Source organism: Cucumis sativus, chromosome 1, assembly GCF_000004075.3.
Source record: "Cucumis sativus cultivar 9930 chromosome 1, Cucumber_9930_V3, whole genome shotgun sequence".
Classification (NCBI taxonomy): domain Eukaryota; kingdom Viridiplantae; phylum Streptophyta; class Magnoliopsida; order Cucurbitales; family Cucurbitaceae; genus Cucumis; species Cucumis sativus.
This window is the reverse complement of record NC_026655.2, coordinates 23,405,830-23,427,696: the sequence shown is the minus strand read 5'-3', so window position 1 is coordinate 23,427,696 and position 21,867 is coordinate 23,405,830. Positions and strand designations below refer to the sequence as shown.

Sequence of the window (21,867 nt, the reverse complement as noted above, 5' to 3'; positions counted from 1 at the left end):
CTTTTGATAGACTTTACTAGTAGTATCTGTAACAATAGGAGTGTTCCCACCTATAACAACAAACTTCCAAGATTTGCTATCTATTGATTTCAAAAAAGCAATCATTCTAGCTTTTCAATAGGCATAGTTAGATCCACCCAGAATAGGAGGTTGTGTAGTAAAGCTTCCTTCATGCATAGGTTCTATAAGACACACCAATTACGTAACCCGTTTTGATACCAAATGAGATCAAATGAAACAATCAACACTCACATGCTTCAAGCACACACCTTTAGTTAATAACTGAAGAAACAACTTAAAAGAACAATATTGTAATGGGTCCCTAAGACATAACAAATGAATAAGTTAGACATAACAAATTAAACACCAGATATTATTAATCGAGTTCGATGACACAATATCTACATCTGGAGGGTTCTTGACCCATGATAAGAGATTTCATGTTGCCTTGTGATATAATTCATGATTACGGACCTTATGACTATTAGTAAAAAAATCACAACACATTTTCAAACTTCTGTACTTAGTGACACTTTCTTATTGACAAATGAAACAACTAACAACTAATGTTCGTCATAGATATCACAAAGGAAGACTTCCCCATTAATCAGTGATCACTTTAAGCAATTAATTGAGCTGGACTTGATCTTCACAATCTCGAATCTCATCTCTGATTCTTGACTAGAAAAACTTTTTTTTAACACACTTGACTCGTACACGCACTCTTTCAGCTTTATCTTTCAATTACAATCTGCTCAATGACATATACCCTTACTTTTTTTTGCACACCCCAAAACACACACGAAAAAGATAAACATACTATAGAGAACCAACCAACCCACAAAGTTAGGAACCAATCTCAACAACTAGAAAACTCATAACAACACGGCCAAACCAATAATATTTTCCCGAAACAAAATAATGAATAAACAACAGGAAGTGAGACCACCAACACAACATATTTATTGTTCATATAATATAAAATTTGACTATATTTTGTACTTATATTTCAATTCATTTTATATTTAAAAATGCATGTAAATTAATTTGTCATACAAAAGAGTGCTATGATAAATGTTAATTCTCAATAAATGTTAGTTCTTGATTGTATTGAAAGTCTCATCAAACAACCAATAATTATGACACATTCTTCATGAGTCATCTATTCACTTACTTTGTGGTGGTTTGGATCGATGACTGAAAAAAAGAGTTCGAACAAGTGATGATGACATTTTTTTAGAAACTTTTACAAAAATAGCAAAAAAATTTATGATAATAGAGTATATGTTACAACATTTTCTAAATTTGCAAAAAGTATCAAATTTAAAAGTGATTACTCTCTAATAACTCTATGATTACCATCTGATAGCCTTATGATTACCGTCTAGTATTACTAATTTTGTCATATTTACAATATGTAAATAATTGGTGTCATTAACTGGTTTTTTAAAATGTTTTTGTCCTTTGATGCAATTTTTTTTCGTTTTTTTATAATCATGTGTAAACCTATTTTTGTAGTAGTGTCACAACCTATAATAACCAAAACTGCAATAATAAAACTTATAAATAATCAACTTATCACTTTAATCGCCATCTGATTAACAGTTTACTGTATATTGATTAGGTTTTTAACCACGTTACAATAAGTTTGAAAATTGCCTTAAAAGTACTAAACGATTAATTAAATGAAGAAATAGACGTAAATAACATATAATATATATCTATCTATATATATATATGGTTAAAAGCAATCCAAACAAATCCCTTATTTTGTCACCATAGTAGGTTGGGCACAGGTTTAGGAATAAACTTGAAACTAAATACCAAATTGTTCGAACCATATATTAAAGTCGATGCATAGACCCTAAACCCTAAACCCTAAACCATATGGTCGGAAGAGAGTGGTATGCTTTGTTCGTGCCAAAAGAAATTGTAAGGATCCACGTCACTCTTAACTTTCACCAACCTATTAAAATTATTGCCAAAATACTTTGAACCAAAAACACAAGCTTGCTTGTAATTTATCTTTCCATACTTGTTGTTTGATCCAATATCAAGGTCTCTATAGTTGACATATGCCGCTCTTGGAGATTTTGAAACAAAAGGAGTCATGTAACTATAAATCTCCCTTATCCAATTCAAGTGTCGTTTCTCTGCCTCCACACCTTTTTCTTCCCACCCTAGAATGTATCCAATTTGGTATAGAATTCCAGCTCTATGCGGGAAAGGAATTTTGGACTCCGAAATTTGATTCATCCTCCCTCCATATGGAATAACTGCAAGAGTTACTCCCTCTATATCTTGAGATTCTAATCTTTTCCATATGCCCTGAATTGCAGCTTTAGTCATGGGTTCCTTAACATAGTCAGATTTGAGTTTGAAGCTTCCATGGGTTATAGGTGTTCTATTAAGCAATGCTTCCAAGGGTTGATCTTCAATTTGAAACCTATTGGCGGCAGAAGCTGCTGATTCAATCCAGCTCTTTTCTTTGCATTCTTCTTTTGTCAAACCCAATTCAGGAAATGTTTTGTTTAGGATTGCCATAAGTTCATTTACATTTCCAAGAAACAAAGTGAAGAACAAAGCTATTGGATTAATTTTTCCTCCTTCTTGAGCTGAAACTTTCCCACCTATTTATCATCAACAATGATATTAATGTTTGAGTTTAAATCAATGTGTCAATAAACCACAAAAATAACTCAACAACAAACAATGCTCAATTAACACACTTCAACTGATAACACCAATACAAGTAATTTCCAACAAAGCTATGCTAAATATGTCTCAACAACAAGAGTATCAATTATTAAGCTTAAAATTTGAAATAAAATAATAAAAAAGTATAATCTCTCCGCCCGAACTTTTTTCTAAAATAAGGTAATTTTAGAAAAGAATGTCAAAAATAAGGTTGGAGCAAAATTATTGACAAAAAATAGTGTAGTTTTGGGTTCCACCCTTCTTTTTCCATTATTTATATATATATTATATGTGAGTTGTACATTTTTTTTATTATATATATATATATTATACCTGCATTCCACTTCATTCTTTAAAGAATAATAATAGCAATGATAATAATGACTAAGATGGTAATTTTTTGAAAAGGCAAAACTTTTGTAACAATATAAAATCTTATAATAATCAGTTTTTCAAAAAAAATAAAACTTTTATTAAAAAAGAAAAATAAAATCTTAATGAACATATGTATCATTTTGGAGAAAAAAAAAATTATATTAGACAAAATCTCATCGTATTTCATTTCATTTATTTATATTATTTTAAAAAAACGAAATTAATTTATTTTACACAACTTTTCCATTTTAATTTATTGCTTTTATATATATATATATATATATATATATATATATATATATATATATATATATATATATATATATATTAAAATATCTCAATATTCAATATTTTTTATTAAATTCATTTTTTAATTTAATTTTACTATTTCTTAATCAAAATTATACATTTTTTTAATTTTTAAATTTTTAGAAAGCACATATATTAACAAAATATATTAAACAAATTAAAATAGTAATAATAACAATTGAGATAAGTTAAAGCTTACTAAAAATAATAATAATAACAATTAAAGCCACCAAGGCACCTTACTCATATGGATAATTGAATTAAAAATTTTAATATTCATGGATCATGAAATAATTTAAAGAAAATTATAGTTTGATTGTAAATTAAATTTAGAAAACCTAATCTAACTAAATTAGAAAACTGTTTTATATGATTAATTAGTACGAGAAGTTTATTGTTGTATCTTATTAGGAAATATGAATAAAATTTATTGGTGTGTCTTATTACTAATAAGTGACTAAACATAGCAAAGATACAAATTTAAGAATCTAAGAATTAGATGAGATAATAAAAGTATTGTTATCCAAACAAAATGTAATAATATTTTGTTTAATATATTTTTTTAATAACATATCTTGCTAATATACGTGTTTCTTTAAAAAAAATTGAAAATTGAAAAAAGAAAAAAGATATGTATAGTTCTAATTAAGAAATAATCAAATTAAATCAGGAGATGTGAAATTTAAGAAGAAATTAATAGAATAATGAATAGTGGAATATTTAATATATATATATATATATAATAAAAAATAAATTAAAATTGGAATTTTTAATATTAATTTTAGTTAATAAAGATATTTTTAAAATTGAAATATTTAATATATATATATATATATATATAAGAAAAAAAGAAGTTGTGGCCCACAATTAATATATGTAAATAATTGAAAAAAGAAGGGTGAACATCCAATTTTTATCAATAATTTTGCTTCGAGATACCTTTCTAAAGTAATTAAATAACATCATTTTAGAAAAAATTTCCTGCCTCCCCAAGCTAAAAGTATGGCCTAGTAAAAGATACTCAATCCATGTTCAATCAAAACTGAAAGTTTGAATGGTCATATTTTGGTCTCCCAATCTAATATGCTTATTATTTGACTAACTTAAATATGTAATTATGTACATGTATATAGTTAATATATATATATATATATATAATATAATATAATATCTTTCTCAAATACTTTTTTAGAATTTAGATTTTATATTTGATATAAAAATGTTAAAACATTTTAAATCTAATTAAAAACAGCCTGTGTTCCAGTATTTTTAAATCATTTGGTATGTTTCCTTTTCATTCAAAGTTATTAAATTATAAAAGAAAAAATTCAAGTGAAAAATACCATTCCAAAAGATGGCAAGAAATAGCTCTTCTTCCAATTTGTTCGCCACATATTGCCACTGATCTATTAGCTTAATTGCATCTTCCTCCAAACTTCTCTTGGCTGAGCAAATCGTTACAGTCGCTGGAACCGGAACCAGCTTGACCTTCCACGCCACCACAATTCCGAAGCTTCCTCCGCCGCCGCCTCTAATGGCCCAAAACAAATCCTCCCCCATCGACTCTCTATCATGAAACTCCCCATTTGCATCAACCAAGTAAGCGTCTATTACATTATCGGCTGCAACACCGTATTTCCTTAACAACGACCCATATCCACCTCCACTAAAGTGCCCACCAACACCAACAGTTGGACAAATACCCGCCGGGAAACCCAAGGTTCGACTTTTCTTTCCAATTTTGTAGTAAAGTTCTCCTAGAGTTGCACCGGACTCAACCCATGCAGTACTTTGTTCCACATCAACCGTGACCGACTTTAGATTAATAAGATCGACTACGATGAATTGGTGGTAGGCGACATAAGAAAGGCCCTCGAAGTCGTGACCGCCACTTCGGATTCGGATTTGAAGGCCATGAGATTTGGAGCAAACGACGGCTGCTTGAATGTGGGAAATATTTGACGGGGTTATGATGAGGAGTGGTTTCGGGGTGTTGGGAGTTGAGAATCTGGAGTTTCGAGTGGGGAAATTCAAGAGAGAGGAAAAGGAGGAGTTGATGGGAGTGTGAACAAGTTTGGTAATAAGGTAAGTATCAGGAGAATGATGAAGAAGACATTGAATGAATTCCTCGTGATTTATAGAAGAAGAAGCTGCTATCCATAAAGAAGATGATGAACATACAACAACGAAGACAAGGGAAAGAGGGATTAATGGAGAAAACTTCATGGTTAGGTTGAAAATTTTTGTGATGGAAACCTTCTCTATTTATAGCAAGTTAGTCGAGATGTTTCAATGTACCAATTGTTATTTCATCCTATCATATCTTTATCTAAAAAAAATAGCTGTTTGCATGAAAATTTCATCACTAACATAATAAGAGCCATGATTTTTAGGCAAGTGAAAATTTGAAAATTCATTTTTGTAAAAAATAAATATTGTTTGTATGTGAAAATTTTTAATTAGGTATTTAAGTGAATTGAACAAATAGATTCTCTCCAACCAACATTTAAATATGTTTCCCTATACACATTCTTCCATCATTTTGCTACAGGGAGAAACTCAACAACAGTGTAAAAGAAGATAAAGAATAAAGAAGAGTTTGTCAAATTGGATAGCTAAAAAATAACCTATAAAAGATAAATATTTATTTCTACTAGTTGAGTTATATATATTTGGTTAGGCTGGCTAAGAGAAGTTAATAGGTTGGAGTTAAAACGAAAAGTTTTAAGTGTAGAATTGTAAAATGTGATCTTTTTTGATAAAAATAAAACGTAGATGAGAAAGAAGTATGAAGATGAGAGAGCATGGGGAGTGAGAGAGAAGTTAAGGAGAAGGGATGGAGAAAAGGATAAAATAAAGGGAGAAGAGAAACACAAATGCATATTATAACGTTTTTTCTTTCATCTTAATAATTAAAAAAATTTGAAAAAGTATTTATCAAGATTTGGTGCTTATCCACCAAAATCATACAATGGGACCATATGGGACTACTAAAACCAAACTTCAAATCATCCAGTTAGTAACACATTTCCTCATAAACATTTTTTTAGAAATTAGTTTAAAATATGTTTTGTTAAACTTTTTTTCTTCTAAGTATTTATATATGAATTTAGTTTTTTAAAGATTTCTCTAAAATAGGTATATTTTATAAATATTTTCAGCAATTTTATTATTTATAAGAATTTTTCAAATATAAACTTACTTTGCTCGTAGTAGTAATAAATAATTTCTAATTATTGAAACTTTTAGGTAGTAGTATATGTTAATAATTCTCATTGACTTTAAAGAAAAATCCATTTTTGTGAAGGAAGATTGTTGTTAAGCTTACCACTCAAATACGCATAATTGTTTTTTATCATGAATGGTTATGGTTATGTAAATACATGATATTAAATTTACTTTTACCTATAAACTTAAACTCTTAGATGGATGTGATTTGTTTGACAAACTTGAATATTTTGAATCATATTCATATTATCTCAACCATTCACTATATGTGTTGGAGATGAAAAATAAGTATTGAATTGAGATTTTGTTTATTATTATCCACTGTCACGCATATGTGAGCTGCTTTAAATGAGATTTTAATATCCACTCGTATGGTTTTAATAATAATTGATATATTTATTTGGAATTATTATTGCTCGTTTGTCTGCTTGTGACATATAATAATGTTTAATTATATAAAGATCCATCACTCAATTAACCAAAATAATCCAAACAATAATGGCATGTTAGGTATTGAATATATTTGGTTGGAATTGTGTATTCAATAATGAAATATTCTTTTTATAAAGAAAAAGGAAAGATGTTTCAAAATAGACAAAACCTGTCAACTCAAATTGCCCAGTTTTCAAAACCCAAAGTTTCTTTTAAAAGAAATACTTTTTTTTGGTAATTTTTAAAAATAGTATTTTACAAAAATATTTACGACCTATAACAAAAATTTTAAATTCTATCATTGATAGTCACTAATATGTTGTAGTGATAGTAGTCTATCAGTGACAAACATTGATAGAATCCAAAATTTTGTTATAGCTTGTAAATATTTTAATTTATTTTGCTATTTTTAAAAATATTGCCCTATTTTGTGAATAATATATCAACTGTGGAAAAACATGGGTGAGATCTATTTAAGGACACAATGTCAAGCATGATGTCATAGATAATATATTCGACAAGAGATCGTTATGAAAGCAAGTAGATAGATAATGACACAAAAATTGATAAACTAGTTCAGTGCATAATTACCTACGTCTTGGATGCGGTGTTTCTAGTGGAACAAAACTTTACTATATAAAGAGTTTAGCAATAACAATTAAAGTACTTATTTGACGACTCCCTCTTTAGTGCTCTTGTATAACTTGTTCTACAGCGTTTTAACTTAGGTTCCTCTATGTTTGAGATCCTCCTACTTTCCCAAAATTGCTTCTTCAAGCTATGTTTAAGATCTTCTCAATATAATATGCTTAGGCTTCCCCTAAGAGTGAGATCCTCTCACATTTACCATATTAGGGTCACCCTAAAAACTCTGAGAAAATAAACTCTTCATCGTAAAGTCTTAGCAAAGTAGAAGGTTTTTATTGCCTCTCTTGATATCTACAATGGCTACCAAAATCTCATGAACCTAAACAAGGAACACATCAACACTTAACCAACAATATATAAAGCTCAATGTGCACACACTTTCTCATGAGATTGCTAACCCTAAAAAACAATAATAATACAATATAAATATGACTAACTTTTGAAATATATTTTTTTTTGGAGAGAATAAATATTATTTGCACGAGAATAATGGTTGAGGAGACGCAGAAGAATAATGGCTTCACGAATCTGCAAATCAATATTTCATATATGGAAAGAATATTTTGTTGAAGCAAGGACCCTAATAATCATGGTAATGTCGTTGATATGTTGTTCAACATATTGTTCAAATTTTGATTTTAATACAATCAGCCACAACCAATGCAGTAACAAAATGTATTGCATATTATTTTTATAACCAAACTAAACTGTATAGTATTATAAAGTATGTTGATTCTATAGGCCCCGCGATTTTGTTCATACTTTCGGCCGTTTCAATTATGGCAAAAAGAGAACTTTGGAAGGAAATGTTTTATTCTCCGGCAAAATTTTATTCAAGATATATAATATTTTATTCTGAATATTATTTTTTCCGCTTTTACTTTCCTTCCTTTGGTGTAAAGTTTTGCTGTTATTTTTTCCGCTATTTAGCTCTAGTTCCTTCACCATGTTTGGTGCCTAATCGAGAAAAGCAGAAAGTATAAAACATTTACATTCTCGGCTTTTCTTTCAAGAAAAGTTACTGTGATAGCTTGATCATTGTTATTCTAATCAAGCAACTCGTGTAACTTATGAAACCTGTACGTTATCAGTTGATAATATATTAAGTTGCACATTATTTTTAAAGAAGAAGAAAAACCTTCATACGGTCTAGTTCTGAAGTGTTAAGATTCGATCTGTCGAAGGTCATTAGTTCAGCGAGAGACTCCACTGACTAACCTTCTGTCCGATGACAAGATTGTAGTTTGATTAAGATTGAAGATTTTTTTTGTTAGAATTTAACTTTGATGTACAATTGTATTTGGGTTTGTATCACGTTACTAGTACTGAGTGTTTAAGTTGACGAAAATCTCTGTACTAGAATCATAATAGGTTGATTAGGATTAATTTTTTTAAAAGTAATCAAAGATATGATCATGGGTCAAGGACCTGCCCCAGATGTAGATGTTGAGTCATCGAACTGGGTTAACAACGTTATGAGTCTGATTTTTTCTACTTAATGTTCTTATTGTTACTTCATTCGCTTAACTACTCATACTAAAATCAGTTTACCTAGTTTATTCTTCGATTAATTTTTAACAATTGGTATCAAAGCAAGACACTCTATCTTAAATGGATTTTGCTCGTGAAGGGACCTCTACAAATGTTCACTTTTCGAAACACAAATGATAGAAGTTATCTCGCTAAGGTAGAGATTGTTGCCAAACTCCTCCTTGCATGCATTAGCCTCATCGTTGCTACTTGCCCTCTCGGTTAGTTGGTGATTGACACTAACCAAATGATAAATATAGCTCAACTAATGCGATAAGACAACGTTCTAAAATGGAAATATGTGGTCCAGTGTTACATTCCTAACGAGTCTGAAACTTTTGACCAACATCGTTTCTATTTTGTTGTCATTGACCTGATTGCTTCTGCTGGCCTTTTTTCTATTGTGTCTGTTGTTGGTAATTTCTATCCCAAATTAATATGTGAATTTATTGATTGATCTTAATGATTAGACACTTATAAATATCACAAAGCTCATGGTTCTACTCGACATTGGCCATTTGATGGCCAATTTCCTGTCATGAAGTTGAGTATCAAGTATGCTATTCTTCATAGAATTGGGATAACTAACTGGCGTCCCACTTCCCACCAATCCACCATTTCCACCACATTAACGTATTTGATCTATCAGATTGGTACTGGAGCTCAAATGGATGTTGGTGAGCTTATTTTTTAACACATAGTGTGTCATCTTGATAAGTTTGGGATTAACATTTCCATTTGTTTTCATCGCCTTTTGTGTGGTTTTCTTTTATCTCAGCACCCAAATGTCATTTCAGAGTCAGATGATATTGGCCCTACACAAAAGACCCTCAAACTCAATTACAAGCTATTCCAAGGGTCTCATGTTCCAAATCTTCCTCAGTACTTTCGTCCTTCTAAACCTAGCTCAACCTTTGTTGTTTTTGTGGTTAATATTCCTCATTCTAGCCTACACTTGCCAAAGGAGGAAGCCTCTCATATAATCCAATTGCTAACTGTTGAAAATTGTTCTCTTAGCATTGATATTCAATCCCATACTAAAGCCATATCCACCACTTTATTGATGGGTTGTCCACTAACTGTGCTTCCTAATTCTGCTTCAACATGTAGGGCGAGTTATAAGTCTCTTTTTGTAGATCTAGCTTTTAGGCATGAACAAATACAGGAAGCTGGTCCTAAAGGGGAATTTGTTGATTTTGTGGGCCTCCGATTTTGTTCATTCTTCCAGCTGTTTCAATTATGGCAAAAGGAGAATTTTGGAAGGAAGTTTTTTGTTTGGAAAGTTTTTGTTCTCTCGTAAGATTTTATTCAAGATAATATTATTTTTTTCACTTTTACTTTCCTTTCTTTTGTGTAAAGACTTGTTGTTGTTGTTTTTTTTTTTTTTTTTTTTTTGTTTTATATTTAACCTCATTTCATTCACTGTATTTGGTGTGGTTAATTGAGAAAAGCAGAAAATCTAAAGTATTTACATTCTCGACTTTTGTTTCAAGAAAAGTTGTTGTGATAGCTTAATCATAGTTATTTCGATTAAGCAGCTCGTGTAACTTCTGCAACTTGTAAGTTATATGTTGATAATGTATTAAGCTGCACGTTGTCTTTAAAGAAGAAGAAAAACCTTCGTAACCAGTCTAGTTCTGAAGTGTTAAGATTCGATCAGTCGAAGGTCATTAGTTTCAGAGGAGACTCCATTGACTAACCTCGTGTCAAATGATAAGATTGTAGTTTGATTAAGATTGAAGATTTTGTTTGTTAGAATCTAACTTTGACATACAATGATATTTGAGTTTGTATCACATTACTAGTACTGGGTGTTTAAGTTGACAAAAATCTCTATACTAGAATCATAATAGGTTGATTTATAATTAAAAGTTATCAAAGTAATAAAATATCTGATCATGGGTAAAGGATCCTCCAGATGCAGATGGCGAGTCATCGAACTGAGTTAACAACATTGCAAGTTATGATTGTTTCTACTCTATGTTCTTCTTCTTGTTACTTCAGTTGCTTAACTACTAATACTAAAAGTCATTTACTTAATTAATTCTCCGGTTAATTTTTACATAACGTATCTCAAATTAAAAAAGAACGTATCGTATTATAATATTTTAATGATATTTTTATCTCAATCGAATTGTTAAAAGTAAAATATGTACAAAATTAGACAAAATCAATGTTCTTCATAAGACATTTTTAATGCATTTTAATAGTTAATGACAGTTGTGTGATCCAACATATTTTGTCGTTCAAATTCGAGAGAAAATATTTTAACTCAATCACACGTTAAGAGCTAGTCTTAGTGGTAAGTTCAAGTCAAACACAAGAAGCACGAACAATATTTCTCAGATAAACATTTCCAACCTGAGGATAACCGATGGGACGGTGGGTCACAGCAGTGGCGATGGGGTTAGTGTTTTTGGAGGGAGAAGAAGATAAAGTTCATGCCCGTCAAGATCCCTTTGCTTATTTAATAATAATGATAATAATAATAATAGCATACTGATATTATTATTATTATATGTTCTTTGCCTTTTCCATTTTCAATTCATAAAAAAATCAAATATTCTCTTTCATCATTTAAGTCTTTCTCCCATCCTATCAACTTTTCTCTTGTCACAAAATAATTATCTTTTATCTAAATAATCATAATATTTTTACTTACAACTATAATTAATTTCTTTTTCCCACACAATAATTATACATATAATTAACCAAAATTCTTAAAATCCAAAACATACAATTTTTAATCCTTAACAAAAAAAAAAAGAAAAAAAGAAAAAACCACAAATCATCTAATTAATTAAATATTCAACCAATAAAATATTTAAGTAATTCTAATTTTTACAAAACCATATAATTCTCACTCAATTAATTCAAAACAACGTCTAATAAATTCAATCTAATTCAATAAAATTTAAAATAATTAAATCTTAAACTAGTTTAATTTTTGCGGCATTAAAATTGAGTGGTGAAATAAGTGAGACTAAATATACGAGAGACTCCTTTTGAGGGAAAACTAAAAATAAAGTCGTGGATTTATGTATGGTGGAAGTGGAAAATATTATATACTTATAAAGAACATAAAGTGAAAAATCGCCTCTTACATGTAAGAAATAAACATAACTTTAAAAGGTTATTTTGTCACACAAACCCCTTATTTTGTCACAATAATAATCAGTTGTGGAATAGTTTAGAATTAAAAATTAAAAAAAAAAAACCAAATATCATATTATGTTCAAACTATCTTAAATTCTATGGTAGGGGAGTGTGGGTATGCTTTGTTCATGACTAAAGAAATTGTAAGGATCCACCTTCTTTTTAATTTGTACCAACCTATTAAAATTGTTACCAAAATACTTTAAACCCCAAACACGAACCCGCTTGTAACTTGTCTTTTCATATTTATTGTTTGATCCAATATCAAGGTCTCTATAATTCACATATGCAGCTCTAGGAGATTTCGAAACAAAAGGAGTCATATAACTATAAATCTCTCATATCCAATTTAGGTGTGTTTTCTCTACATCTACGCCTTGCTCTTCCCACCTGATAAGGTAGCCAATCTTGTATAGATTTCCAGTTCTATGTGAGAAAGGAATTTCCGACTCCGAAATTTGACTCATCCTCCCTCCATATGGAGTAAATCCAAGGTTTACCACTTCTATATCTTCAGATTTTAATCTTTCCCACATTTTCACAATTGTAGGCTTAGGGATGGGTTCCTTAACGTAGTCAGATTTGATTTTTTGATGTTTCCATTGGCTAAAGTTGTTCTATTGAGTAAAACATCAGAGGCTTGATCTCCCATTTGAAACCCACTAGCTACAAAAATGGTTGATTCAATCCAACTTGTTTCTTTGCATTCTTCTTTTGTCAAACCCAATTCAGGAAATGTTTTGCTTAAGATTGCCATAAGTTCATCTGCCTTTCCAAGAAACAAAGTGAAGAATAAAGCTATAGGGTTTATTTTTCCTCCTTCAGCTGAAATTTTTCCACCTATATATCATAAATCAACATGTATAAATAAACTATAAAAATAACTCAATAAAATATATATCTTTTAAATACTTTTCCTAATACATTTTAAATATCATACTTTTTATGTAATATAAATATCTTTTATAACATTTCAAAACTAATAAAAAAATAACTTAAAGTAAGAGAAAAAATGTCAAAATTTAAAAACAAATTAAATAACCAAATATAAATGAATTTGTTTTGTGAAGATGTAAGTAAGGGGTGTATATATATATATAGTAAAATAGTTCAATTCAAACTTAAACAGTATCTTAATTAAACCTGTTATAAATTGAATCACCTTCACTCTTTAAATGTTAGGGTTTATTTTAAGCACAATCTTTTTTGTAAATGTATAAAATCTAGTCAAATTTTCAAATAATTGACTTAGTACACATGTAAAATACAAATAAATCTCTCCTGAAAATAGGTCTTTTTCTAAAACCATTTGGTGTGGCTTCCTTTTCATTCAAATACTATAAATTGAAAAAATTATTCAAAGAAGTGGAATATATTATATAAATAAACAATATATGAATCAGACCAAGAAAAGAATACCAGTCAAAATGATGCCAAGAAATAGATCTTCATCAAATTTGTTGGCTACATATTGCCACTGATGGATTAGATTGATTGCACCTTCTTCCATATTTCTAGTAGTTGTGCAAATTGTCACCGTCGTCGGAACCGAAACCAGCTTCACCTTCCATGCCACCACAATTCCAAAGCTCCCTCCCCCTCCACCTCTAATGGCCCAAAACAAATCCTCCCCCATCGAGTCTCTATCAAGAAACTCCCCATTTGCATCAACTAAATAAGCATCTATCACATTATCCGCTGCAAGACCGTATTTTCTTAACAACGTCCCATATCCACCGCCACTAAAGTGCCCGCCAACGCCAACAGTGGGAGAAGTACCGGCCGGAAAGGCCAAAGTTCGACTTTTCTCAGCAATTCTATAGTAAAGTTCACCTAGAGTTGCACCTGATTGAACCCATGCAGTACTTGTTTCGACGTCGACCGCAATAGACCTTATATTAATAAGATCAACTATGATGAATGGGAGATGGGCAACGTACGAAAGACCTTTCGTAGTCATGACCACCGCTTCGGATTCGGATTTGAAGATGGTGAGATTTGAAGCAAATGACAGATGCTTGAATGTGAGAAATATTTGAAGGGGTTATGATGAGGAGTGGCTTTGGGGTGTTGGGAGTTGAGAATCTGAGGTTTCGAATGGAGAAATTTAAGATTGATGAATAGGAAGTGTTGAAGGGAGTGTAAACTAGTTTGGTAATAGAGTTAGCATCTGGAGAATGATGAAGAAGACATTGAAGAAAGTCCTCATGTTCTATAAAAGAAGAATTTGGCGCCCCTAATGAAGGTGATGAACGTATAACAATAATAAGAAAGGCAAGGGAAAGAGGATTAATGGAGAAGACTTCATGAGTTTGGGTTTGGGATTTTTGTTATGAAACTAAATGTGTAAGCTTTGCACTTAAATATATATTTTCATCCTCCAACCATTAATTTGTTATATATTGAAAAAATATATATAGTAATTAAGAAAGGGAAGAAGGAAAGAGTTATTGTTGATCAACGAGAAAGTATAATATAAAAAGATTAGATTCAAAATAGGAGTATGTATTAAGATCAAACTTAGATATTTAGTGTTAACCTGATTTATGTATTGGATTAAGAGAATATTTAAATCTATCTACCATCACATGTTCAATTCAAAAAAGAAAAAATATAAAGAAGAAAAATGAGCCATTTTAATAAATACATATAGATTTTAAACGTTCATGTTTAGGTTTCCATTTTATAAAAAAAAGTCAATTAAAATTACAAGAAATTACGATATTTAAGATGGTCAGCTGTGAAATAAATAAATAAACGGGGTCTTTTAAAATATATATTAAAATAGATAAATATTTACATAAAAATTTTGAAAACGGAAAAAGCCCACAACCCACAATAGAAAATACCAAAAAATGTCTTGTAATTAATTTGCCTCCAACGTGCTTTATATTTGGAACAGTTTAGATTTGACTAATTTTTTTTTTTTTTTGTACACGATTGTTTACTTTTGGCACACGATCTTAAAAGACCAAATAACAGTTTGAAAAAAAATAATACGATTTTAAACCAAATAACAGTTTGAAGGAAAAGAAAAAAAATTATGGAAGAAAGAAAAAGACAATGGAAAGAGAAAGAAAATTTTAAAAAGAAAGAACGTGAAAAGGAAGGGTAAATGAAAATATTTAAGAAAATTGCGAAAGATGTGAAAAAGGCATTAGAAAGAAAAAATATAAAAGAGAAGAAAAACGATGATAAGGAAGAGCAAACTTGAATTTTTTGATTCTGTTACATATACCATAAATATTTTACCGATTTGTTGAATTTATGAAAGTTAATCTAAATAAATAGTTTATTTAAATAAGAAAAATAAGAAAAATAAGTATTTTCAGTCAATGGAGGGAGGAGCAGTCCATTTTCTTAAAGTGATGAAGGAGGAATGGTCCATCCACGTACATGGATTTGGGGTGGAGACATTTTTGGGACCGATTTAAAACTTTGGTATGGTCGGGTTCACTTATTATTTGAATAGTCTCTAACATACGATCCAATTCAACTCTTAAAATTTGAGTTGGGTTGTTGTCATTTTTTTTTTTTTTTGTTTTCTTTTTTGGTACATTTCTATTTGGTTAATTTATAAATATGGAACAAAACCCAAAAATATTTAAGGTTCGTGTAACAAAAACTAAAATGTCATAAACAAGTCACTAGTGTATTTTCATAAATTTCTGATTTGCCCTTGAATTTTGGGAACAGTTCTTAAATCACTTCTTTTTCTTTTTCTTTTTCTTCTTTGCGATTTATTCTTCTCCTCTGTCAAAATTTATTTCTTCTATTTTTAAGCAATGTTCTTAGGTTTAAATCTCATATTTTATCTTCATCATTTTCGATGTGGTTTAAATATCGTCCAACACCTTTATTCTTCTCTTTGTATCTTGTAAAGGTAGATGAGCTTGCAGCAATCCTCAACATAACTTTCCTATCTTGGGTTGTTCGGTAAAAAAAAAGAAAAAAGAAAACACTGGATAGAAACAAATTGGCATGGAATCAGCCCTAATCATGGGCATTGGAAGATCTACTAAGTAAAGCATCTTTAACCAATGGAAGCACAAAAATCAAATCGGATATGTTCTGACTACATGTTGATAAGTAACTGACTCATGCGTTGAAATGAACATATAAAGTTTAGGGGCCAGAACAACAAATATGAATCTGTATGTTCTTGGATGTTGTTGATATGGTAGTCAAACGCGAGGTAATGAAACCAAGTGTAGAGATTCGGAATCCTTGGAGAAATGAATGATGGTTAGCTAATGTGGTTTATATGAAATTGTTATGTTATAAATATGTTTGTTAAACATGAAGAAAAGTTTATGCGAAATGAGATGATTTGATTTATTTATGCGAAAAGATGTATTGTGAAATGATATTAATTTTGTATTTGTTCGATTTGGAAACTTTATTAAATTTAAATCGAATTGTTACTAAAGAACCTATTATAGCCAACATGAGCTTAGCTCACCCCTACATTTATTACAAGTGGATTACATTCATGAGGACTCATCCCTTGATAGTCTTACATATTTCTCCTAACTCATCCCTTGACCATCTTACATATATCAGAGATCCTTCTATTGTATTACTTAGTAGTATAAATGACGATTCTCAACTGGAATTCATTCTCGACCAAAAAACCTTTCAAACAAGAAACAGAGAAAGAAGACTGGGGAGACAATAAGAAAGAATGACTGAAAAAGTGGATTGATTGCTTTTGATGGTAGGTAAGAGAGATCGCGATGTGGAACCAGGTATGATGGAAATATTCACGAATAAATACTTCGTCCTATACCCAAGAGAATGCGAGGAGGAGGAGGCATATTATCAATTTCAACTGAAGAGACAGAGACACCCAGTGTGACATGTGGAGTTGGTATAAGAGCTTGGTTAGGAATTACGACTAGCATAATGGCACATTCCTGATTATTGTGTGCGGATGGAGATTTTTTATGGTGGATTGAATAAGAGTTCGCAGCAAGCTGTTGATGTTGTGGTGACTAGGGCTAGAGGGTTGGACAAAACGTATACTGATTTTGGCTCAAGAGCGTGAAAAAAATTGAATGACTGAAAAGTTGGAGAAAGGACATTGGGAGTGCACACTGTTAGAATTTATGGGCTTGTATGTTGAAAGCTTACCCTAATGTTTCTTTCCTTTTTCTTAAGGCTCTTGTTGCTTATTAATTAATCTCCTTTGAATCTTTGTGTTTCAGAAGAAAATAATAAGAAAAGTCTTTATTCTGATTTTTCTTCCTGCTGTATCAAGGTTTTCAGTATTTGATGTGTTATTTCTTTTCATCCTATTTCAGTACACACCAAAGTGATCAATTGACTGCGATGACAAATTTACTGCAAACTATAGCTTTGAATAAAGTTAATGTGAAGTTGAATACTATAAAACTAAAATGTTCAAATCAGCTTTTACATATAATTAAGAAACTCTAACACATAAATTAAGTAACAAGCTACAAGAATAATTCATTTATTGTGATTGCAGATATCAGATAGAAAGGTGTAGTTAGGCAGACATACGCTTACAAAGCTCTTACTTTAATTTGTTACCACAATAATTGGTTGGGACATAGTTTAGAATAGACATAAAACCAAATACATCCTCAAGCTCATATCCTTCAAACATTACTAAATTTTATGTTTAAGGAGAACGGGTATGCTTTGTTCATGCCTAAAGAAATTGTAAGGATCCACTTTATTTTTAACATATACCATCCTATTAAAATTGTTACCAAAATACTTTAAACCCCAAACACGAGCTCGCTTGTAGCTTGTCTTTCCATACTTACTGTTTGATCCAATATCAAGGTCTCTATAGTTGACATATGCAGCTCTAGGAGATTTTGAAACAAAAGGAGTCATGTAACCATAAATATCTCGTATCCAATTTAGATGTGTCTTCTCTGCATTCACACCTGGCTCAAACCATCCAGTAAGGTAGCCAATCTTGTATAGATTTCCAGCTCTATGCGAGAAAGGAATTTCCGAGTCTGAAATTTGACTCATCCTCCCTCCGTATGGGACAAATACAAGGTTTGCTCCTTCTATATCTTGAGATTCTAATCTTTGCCATATTTCCTCAATTGTAGCTTTAGGGATGGGTTCCTTAACATAATCAGATTTCATTTTGATGTTTCCAGTGGCTAAAGGTGTTCTATTGAGCAAAACTTCCAAGGGTTGATCTTCAATTTGAAGCCCATTGCCTGTATAAACAACTGATTCAATCCAACTTGTTTCTTTGCATTCTTCTTTTGTTAAACCCAATTGGGGAAATGTTTTGTTTAGGATTGCCATAAGTTCATCTGCCTTTCCAAGAAACAAAGAGAAGAATAATGCTATTGGGTTTATTTTGTCTCCTTGAGCTGAAATTTTTCCACCTATATGATCATCAACAATCATATATATATATATTTAGAGTTCAAATAAATGTGTGTCTATCAACCATAAAAATAACTTTAAAGATTCTTTGAAAACTTTCTTAACGAACAAAATATTTAAAGCTTACTTTGTTCGAAGTTATCATTCTCTAATTATAAAAAAGAAAATTCATTCATTTTTGAGGTATTGAATCAAGATGTACACAAGTAAGAGCTATAGAAGGATCTTTATCAAACGTATGTCTTTACTTTTATAAACAAATATTTTAATAAAAACCATATGACTTCTTCAAAGACCGATTTGAGATCTATATGAAGAAAATAGATTGAAAGAAAACCTTAATAATTAATGAATGTGTTCAAATATAAAAAACCACGAAAGCCTGTTCTTATGTGGATAAGAAATTCAAAGAAGAATTGATAATTGACTGTGTTCAATTACAAACTCAAAAGAGCCTAACCATCTTTAGAAGATTTAAAATACAATCAAGGAGAGCTTGATTATTTTAGTAAATATACGATTACTAGAAGAGTACCAATCTATCGGAGTGTCTTCTAGATTAATGAAGTGTGTTCACTGTTTATTTTCCAATTATTGAAACTATTTAAAAAATATACTCAAAGTTAACAAGTCTTTCAAGTTCATTTTGAAATCTTGTTTCTATTTTATAAATAGTTTTATTTATTTATTTTTGTTTGTGCTATTTATAACCATTTATCTTGAAAAAAACTAAAATATATAAATAATAACCCAATCAAACGTTGAAAAGAAAAGAATACCAAGCAAATTGATGCCAAGAAATAGATCTTCATCCAATTTGTTGGCCACATATTGCCACTGATCTACAAGCTTGATTGCTTCTTCCTCCAAAGTTCTGCTAATTGTGCAAATTGTAACCGTAGCCGGAACCGGAACCAGCTTCACCTTCCATGCCACGACGATTCCAAAGCTCCCTCCGCCACCGCCTCTAATGGCCCAAAACAAATCCTCCCCCATTGACTTTCTATCATGAAACACTCCATTTGCATCAACTAAATAAGCATCTATCACATTATCCGCTGCAAGACCATATTTCCTTAGCAACGTCCCGAATCCACCGCCGCTGAAGTGCCCACCAACACCAACAGTTGGAGAATTACCTGCTGGAAAAGCCAAGGTTCGACTTTTCTCAGCAATTCTGTAATAAAGTTCGCCTAGAGTAGCCCCTGACTGAACCCATGCAGTACTTTGTTTGACTTCGATGGTAACCGAACTGAGATCGATAAGATCAACTATGATGAATGGGTGATAGGCGACGTAAGATAGACCTTCGAAGTCATGACCACCGCTTCGGATTCGGATTTGAAGGCCGTGCGATTTGGAGCAAATTACGGCAGCTTGAACGTGGGAAATATTTGTAGGGGTTATGATGAAGAGTGGCTTTGGGGTGTTGGGAATTGAGAATCTGAGGTTTCTAATGGAGAAGTTCAAGACTGATGAGTAAGAAGTGTTGATGGGAGTGTAAGCAAGTTTGGCGATGGATTTAGAATGTGGAGAGTGATGGAGAAGACATTGAAGAAACTCTTCGTGGTTTACATGAGAAGAAGCTGAAGGCCATACTGAAGATGATGAACATACAGCGATAAAGGCAAGGGAAAGAGGGAGTAATAGAGAAAACTTCATTGTTTGGTTGGAAAATTTTGTGATTGAGAGCTCCACTATTTATTCTCATTAATTTGCATGGAAACTGGAACTAGATATTAGTTTCTTAATGTGAACAATGATTATTCACATATAGGATACACTTAATTTCTATACTCTCAATATCTTAAACAAATTGTCATGTAACAAAGGTGGATGATTGCAGTCAAACAGCATGACGATAGATAGATTGCACATAAATATTTTTGAAGTTACTATTTGGTAGAGTACCACAATCTGTTTGTATAACTCTCCTTTTTCATATAAAAACGAGGATGAATAAGTGTCACCTTCCAAGTGCATCATTTTTCTCTAGACAAAGAAAAAATAAAAAGAAAAATAAGACCATATTACAGATATAACAAAGTTATCAAAATCGACTATACCCTATTACAAATATTGGTTTATCATTAATAGACATCAAAAACTTATTACCAATAAAAGTATATATTTGACGAGTTTTACTGTATTTATAAGTTTTTTAAAGTAATGTTATGCTCTTAATTATTATATTTAAAATTACTATCCATTATAATCATTCTATTAAAAAATACACCATTTAAATTACATAGTGTAAGATAGCCCACCAAATACGTATTTATTACGAATTCAAAAACATAAAACAAAATTGAAAACTGTAAACAAATATAAAACCTAGTTTTACTTTCAATAATTCAGGAATCGTTAAAAATAGCAAATTTGACAAAATATTTACAACATATAACAAAATTTTCAGATTCTAATATCGAGTGATAAAAGTCTATTAATGACTATCGAGAGTAAAATTCAAAATTTTGTTATAACTTATAAATATTTTAATTTATTTTATTATTTTTAAAAATATCCCGCCAATAATACGTACATGAAAAATTATTTTAAACAACATGAGCATTAAAAACCATATCAAATATCATAAAACTTTTATTTTTATTAAAGATAGACATGGATTAAATAATATTTAATAGTATCTAACTCCTATTTCACACCATCACTTATAAAAACTAAACCGTTGGTTTATAGGTATATATATATATATATCAAATGACAAATGATTCAAATCTTTATCCCTCAAATTTATTTTGTTAAGAGAAATCTTTGGTATGTGTGATGACTTGGGAAGAAAGAAAAGCAAAATGATAAATAACCTGAGAACCAAGAAAACCAAATTGTTAAAGTTTATTATCTTTGGAAAAGAATTCAAAGCCTTTGACGTTTCCAAAAAAAAAACCCATTTCATCTCTAGTGATAGAAACGTTTAGGTCCTACCAATTTATTATATGTCAACATAATTTCTCGTTCATATGAACTTGAACACATAATTTCATATCATTTGAAGATTTTGATTTTCATATTTTCTCAATTCTTATTTAATTGAATACTTATTATGTATGTTTGATAGAAATTGAAATCAAATTAAAATTTAATGTT

The 21,867-nt window shown here is 30.5% G+C and overlaps 2 protein-coding genes and 1 pseudogene across 2 annotated transcripts; all 3 read right to left on the bottom strand.

Annotated features, from left to right (window-relative positions):
* Positions 1-1,655: 1,655 nt before the first annotated feature.
* On the bottom strand, positions 1,656-6,229 carry LOC101217883 (tetrahydrocannabinolic acid synthase). The gene is made up of 2 exons (XM_011660909.2): positions 4,725-6,229; positions 1,656-2,630 (listed from the first exon to the last, which is right to left on the bottom strand). Exons 1-2 carry the CDS (start codon positions 5,605-5,607, stop codon positions 1,879-1,881), a joined length of 1,635 nt encoding a protein of 544 aa, XP_011659211.2. The 5' UTR covers positions 5,608-6,229; the 3' UTR covers positions 1,656-1,878.
* A 6,414-nt stretch (positions 6,230-12,643) lies between these two features.
* Positions 12,644-17,279, bottom strand: LOC101217640 (annotated as a pseudogene).
* A 543-nt stretch (positions 17,280-17,822) lies between these two features.
* Positions 17,823-20,514, bottom strand: LOC105436150 (berberine bridge enzyme-like 18). Its single transcript, XM_011660902.2, has 2 exons — positions 19,539-20,514; positions 17,823-18,758 (listed from the first exon to the last, which is right to left on the bottom strand). The coding sequence occupies exons 1-2, from the start codon at positions 20,419-20,421 to the stop codon at positions 18,010-18,012; spliced, it is 1,632 nt and encodes a 543-aa protein (XP_011659204.2). The 5' UTR covers positions 20,422-20,514; the 3' UTR covers positions 17,823-18,009.
* Positions 20,515-21,867: the final 1,353 nt, after the last annotated feature.

Excerpts from the sequence above, each read along its gene's own strand:
- LOC101217883 (XM_011660909.2), bottom strand. The coding sequence starts at position 5,607 with ATGAAGTTTTCTCCATTAATCCCTCTTTCCCTTGTCTTCGTTGTTGTA. Across the intron at positions 2,631-4,724 it reads TCTTGCCATCTTTTGGAATG|GTGGGAAAGTTTCAGCTCAA; the intron begins GTATTTTTCACT and ends GATGATAAATAG.
- LOC105436150 (XM_011660902.2), bottom strand. The coding sequence starts at position 20,421 with ATGAAGTTTTCTCTATTACTCCCTCTTTCCCTTGCCTTTATCGCTGTA. Across the intron at positions 18,759-19,538 it reads TCTTGGCATCAATTTGCTTG|GTGGAAAAATTTCAGCTCAA; the intron begins GTATTCTTTTCT and ends ATGATCATATAG.